General features: G+C 33.6%; 1 protein-coding gene across 1 annotated transcript; it reads left to right on the top strand.

The window, feature by feature from the left end:
- Positions 1-2,574: 2,574 nt before the first annotated feature.
- LOC134264748 (toll-like receptor 4) lies at positions 2,575-5,166 on the top strand. Its single transcript, XM_062747034.1, has one exon. The coding sequence runs from the start codon at positions 2,575-2,577 to the stop codon at positions 5,164-5,166; it is 2,592 nt and encodes an 863-aa protein (XP_062603018.1).
- The last annotated feature ends 883 nt before the right edge of the window (positions 5,167-6,049 follow it).

The following is a 6,049-nucleotide window of genomic DNA, read 5'->3' as shown; positions in this document are numbered from 1 at the left end:
TGTTGTTCTCTGATCTGATATGTTAACAATGTTACAATATTGTACTTAATTTTTCGTGTGTTTCACATCCTTTTTAGAATTTGGCGTGTTTGTTCTCCCATCTTTTTTGCAAATTCTTCTAGTCATATTTGTATTTTTTCCTTATATATATTGATATCCTTATAAAGGATATATTCAAATATGGTCATATGTAACTTTTGTACATATTTGGTTAATTTGTTTGGCATTACAATAAATGCTCATTTACAACAAACATTTTGTTTTGATATTTGCAAAAAACAGAGCAGAGTAGACTCATTCATGGAGAAAATAAATTATTTGAGGAAGGTGGAAGACGATGGTATAATATGATGTTATTAAATATGATAGTTCATTTTGGACTTCGTACAAATTACAAAGAACTTCATATTCATTAATATGTTCTTTAAAGTTTAGCCAGGAAGTTTTCCAGTTTGGGTATGACGAGATTGAGATCTTTCCGCTGTCTGATTTCCGCTACGACAGCACTTTGAGCTCCTCGTGTGGCTCGAACCTCGCACACTAACCCCTTCTACCATCTTGCTGAGTCAGTCATGTGATCTTGTTTGAATTTCATTCCAATGTTATACATTTGAAATCCGAGTTACTTTGTTGCAAGCTCAACACTGTGTTCTTGCTTTCAAAGAATACTAACATAGTGTTGTATCTATCAGGAATAACACAAATAAAGAATTCTTACCTAAGAACTTTAGGCAGATCGAAATATGAAATGATTGACGGTTTCCGGCGAAATGTATCGACATGATGCGTATTACTACATCTATCACATCCGAGGTTTGAATGGAGCTTAGCGACGTCAGCCGAGGATTGCCGATTGCTACAACAGTTCCGGCTCGTGACATCTACTCTAGAGGACCGCCTGATATAGAAGTTGCTAATGATAAAATACACATCGGGGCTGTTCATCTGTTTGTCCTCTCAACTCCTCTGGGAAACCTGTGAAATAAAACTCTGCGAAGAACCAACTGTACGTGTTTCAAAAATACATCTGTCCAGTTGTGGTAATTAATTCAATGTTGTAAATTAAAATTTATAAGGATATACACTAGACAAAATTGCTAACACACCACCTAAGAGAATTGATATTTTACTTTTGAAAAACCTGTTTATGATGTATTTTATATATAAATATGTTTCTTTAACAAAAAATAAGGCATCTTAATGTCAAACCTTATAAATAATTACAATGTTTATTGAAGTGTTACCGATTCATAGGAAAAATAAAATCGTGTCTATTCCATTTTTGATGAGAAAAATTTCAACTTTTTCTTTGTATTTGTGTTTTTTTCCATTTGTACTAATAAAAAACTCAGAAAAAAGTTACATCGTATGCGGCGTTTGACGCTAGAAGAGCGTGCAAAAGCAGACAGTATGGCGTCTGCAGGGGGTTCCCTTAAAGACATCTGTAAAATCAAAAACAATAAAAAGCTTATGAATTCCACTCATGAAAATGTATTCCATATAGATTTACAAGCATAAAAATGTTTACAATAGATAACCACGTTATTAAGTTAGCTGCATACAATAAATTGAAAATTGTTCCACAAAACTGGGTCAACCGGAAGTGGAGTGGAATTGATATGGACACTAAGGTATCAGATGATTACTAGGATTAATGAGAGTCAGTGACTGTTTGTTATTTGATTTTTAACCGGGGGACTACTCCTGTGGCAATCTCACAAATCCCTTTAGTGATCAAGAATTTCATATCTGTGCAAAAATGGTGCACAGTGCACAGCTGGAAATTGGTTTTCGAAATAGAAGGTCATTCAAGGGTTTTTTCATGATACCAAGACATTTGTCATCCCCACTGTTTTAGAAATAATGGCATATCATAAACACTAGTACCGATCCGGTAAATGTTTAATTCACAAATAAAAATTAACAAGTGGTGCGTTATCAATTTTGTCTAGTGTACTTCCTCGTACTGGAATTCTCTCTTTAAATAATTCAAATATCGAGATCAGCACATAGTTTAAAGCCTTTTCTTTTACTTGACACTATTATTCTATTACAGAAAATGTCGCTAACACCCAGGAAATTAGAATATGCATATTGTGTTTATATAACAGAAATTGGTGCAGTAACTTTATATCTTGGACAGAGGACTAAATTACACAGTTTGGTATCAAATTCCCAGGTGTTGTGTGCAAGCAAGATTTTATGCGACATTAAGAATACACACAACAATAAGGAAATCAACATCTAGCGCTTCATCTTTATGAAAAAATCTGTTAATGGTGTTTTTAAACACACATTTCGAAAGCCAAATTCACAGACGGATTTAAACAAATTATAAGAAAAAGAGGAAGAGACTTCTCATCACATGGTAGATCAAGTGAAATTTGATAACGGATAAGTGAAAAATTAGTAGGACATTCGATGCACAAACTTTTGTGACTTTATTTAAAATTGCATGAAAGGTAGGTCAACCTACACGTGTAACGGGATCGTTGTCAACATTTAATTTTTTTCCCCTTTTGTTCATACCTTAATTAAATTGATACACTATCTTTTGCTTTTGAAGGTCAGAAAATGTGGGGAGAGGTGAATTTTTTAGTAACTTACGCATATTTTGTCATTTTGAGAGGAACGCGGTCAACTCCTTGCACCGAGGACCCAAAAGGCAGTTGTATAGATCTCCTGGGAGGTCTAAAAGCAGATTGTTCAGGAAAAGGATTAATAGTTCTTCCTAAATTTTCACAAAAAGTGACTCAGATAGACGCAAGCCACAACAATATAACAAACTGTCCTAACCTAACGTACCTGCAATCGCTAACTTATTTAGATTTGTCTTACAATGACCTAACAAACTTTAAAAATAACTCCTTTGATAATTTGACGATGCTCAGGATGTTGAATATTTCTAACAACAAATTTAGATTAAACGATGAAACTTTTCCTCCTTTGGTGTTTGAACCCTTAACCAATCTGAAAGTTCTTAGTATGAAGGTCAAGGACCCATCAGACCAAAACAATGAGATATATCCTAAAAGTCTCTCACTGCTAACTGAGTTACGTCAATTGTCTATCAATGGACTTCCCAATGGCAGATTCGGTCGAAAATTTTCCCAGCTAAGGAAACTCTTCTATCTGGATATTTCGGGAAATAATGGCGGACATTGTCAAGTCGAAACTATTGATAAAGACTACTTTACAAATCTGAAGCATTTAAGGACATTAGATATGACACACTGTGGAATAAAATCGTTGCAAGAAAATGCATTTTCTGGATTATCAGATTTGAAAGAACTAGATTTGTCATATAATAAGGAATTCACTTTTAGAAATCTTAAGAATCTTACTTTTGATTTACAATTTACATCCATAAATATATTAAAAATTAAACAGATACACTGCATTTTTGGAATGGGAACAAAAGTCACATGGGATGACGTATGGTATATTCAAAATACATCCCTCACAGAGCTATACTTGGATAGCAATAAAATTGAGCTGTTGGAGGCTAATGTTACGTGGATATTCCGGCGACTGAAAGTCTTGTCCATAGCTGACAATCGTCTAACACAAGGCATTTATGTCTTCCAGTTCAGTGCAATGAGAAACCTTATTTGGTTAAATGTGAGTCAGGCATTCTCGTCACATGACTTGATTGGCGGGAATTTCATCACAGATTTAAAATGCAAAGATGATTTGTCTTCTTCAGTAAATCACCACACAATTACTAAACGAAGTGTTGGTTTTGTTCAAAGTTCTCTGAAAAGACGCAAAGAAAATTCACAGTTTCCATTAGTTTTACCACTTCCACCAAATCTAGAAATAATGTATTTGGTCCATAGTTCATTGGGATATGATGTTCCAAAAGTTATATTTTTAGAAAATAGCCTACAAAGTCTTTCATTGCAGGGAAATCAACTATCTAATTTAACAGGTCCAATCATTGGATTAACAAAACTCAAGATTTTAAACTTATCCAAAAACAATTGCAAATATATTTCAGATTATTTCTTTGATTTCTTGAATACTATTGAAACATTGCACCTGGCAAAAAACAAACTTAGCAACTCTTTAGCTAGAGATATTGATGGTAGAACTTTTAGAAATTTAACAAATTTGAAACATTTGGACTTGAGTAATAATGAAGTTGTGTTGCTTTCGAAAAACGTCTTTCAATCACTCTCTAACATTTCGAACCTTGATCTTAGTTTTAATTCAATAGATAACCTTGTAATCAAATTCAGCCATATGAAAGGCTTAAAAGTTTTGAACTTAACAAACAATCGCTTATCATCTTTGTCAGAAACAACAAGACGTACATTCGATGAAATCACAAATGTGAGGAATTATCCGATAACATTAGACCTACGTAATAATCCTTTACTTTGTAACTGTGATACAAAAGCGTCTATAAAGTGGATGTTTCAACAACAAAAGAAAAATATTAACTTTATATCATTTGAAACATTAAACTGCTCCACGGAGGATGAAAGAATTTTCTCCTTCAAAGACAGAAAAATTTTGATTGAGTTGGATATTCGGTGTGGACCGTACTCTGAGCTGGCAGCAGGGATTGGGGTGTTGATAACTGTGGTCCTTGTTCTCCTTATTTCACGAATCGCCTACCGATACAGGTGGAAGATAAGATATTTTTATTACGCGACCAAAAGTAAATTTCATGGGTACAAATCACTCAAAAACCATTCGATGTACAAATATGATGCATTTATTTCCCATGCTGACGAGGACAGAGATTTTGTGATTAAGAAGATGTTACCAAAGTTAGAAACGGACCGGAACCTAAAACTATGTCTTCACTTCCGGGACTTTGTACCCGGATATGACATAGCAGAAAATATATCAACAGCGATAAATCAAAGTCGATACACTGTTTTTGTGCTCTCGCCAGAATTTGTAAAATCTTATTGGTGTATGTTTGAACTAAGAATGGCGCAAATGGAAAGTTTTTACGAGAGAGCAGGAGAGGAGATGTTGTTTGTGGTACTCTACAAAGTTTTACCTCATCCCGAAATACCTCTACATCTTCGTGAATTGGTGTATAAAAAATCTTACATTGAGTATCCAAAAGATGACCCAGAGAAACAAGACTTTTGGAGTAACATCCATTTCACTTTGAAAAGATCCGGAGAAATTGTAGCATCAATTTGATACTATTTCTACTCATATGTCTTTTTTAATTTGATTATGCGTTAACTTTTCAATCCGCCTTTTATATCTAGACAGAAGTACATTAATAATAATTAAGCATTGAATTCATATTTTGGAGTGTCTTCGGTCCTATAACACACCTGGCCGTGCCGACAAATTGAATACCTCGCGTTAGTGCGGTATGATAATTTGTCGACACGGCCAGGTGTGTTATAGGACCGAAGACATCCCAAAATATGAATCCAATGCTTATATTTACCTTTTCTAATTTTCCTTTGTCATAATTGTTTATTTTGTTCATGTTAAATGTGAATTTAGCTCCCTTCGGTATTGGTGCGCTTAATAAACGTAATAACCGTTCGTGACGTTGGAAAGCCGTTTGTGACGTTGGAAAGTTAAATGACGCAAATAAACATTGCGAGGGGAAAAAAAATGACAAATTAATTTTTAATGCACATTTGTTGAATTTTATGTAACTTTTAAAAGGCTAGTTTGTTTAAATGAAATTGAGTCAAAGCAATATACATTTTGGTGTTCCTAAATATTGAAAATGCATGTAGTTCCTACTGTGTATTCTACCGCGTTGTGACAAGGTTTTGCGTGTGTTATAGAAATTTGAACGTCGTGGATTTCTAATGGATTTGATAAAGAAAATTACACTAAATGTAAACATACGGTCTTTATATAGTGGAAATTTAAAAATAAAATGAAAATGTTGCACTATGTTTACATAGAACGTCATGAAATGAAATTAATAAAAGTTACTTTATTGTAATATATTTTTTTCTCTCAAAAACATTACATGATTTTAAAGCTCTTAAACAAGAGGTTTTATTTTGATTTCAAAGTTGCAAGCATTTGTTTGAGATATATTTTAATTGGC

Source organism: Saccostrea cucullata, unplaced genomic scaffold (genome assembly GCF_032062105.1).
Source record: "Saccostrea cucullata isolate Sc308-1 unplaced genomic scaffold, CSIRO_AGI_Scuc_v1 ctg10866, whole genome shotgun sequence".
In the NCBI taxonomy this organism is placed as follows: Eukaryota; Metazoa; Mollusca; class Bivalvia; order Ostreida; family Ostreidae; genus Saccostrea; species Saccostrea cuccullata.
This window is presented reverse-complemented; position numbering and strand designations above follow the sequence as displayed.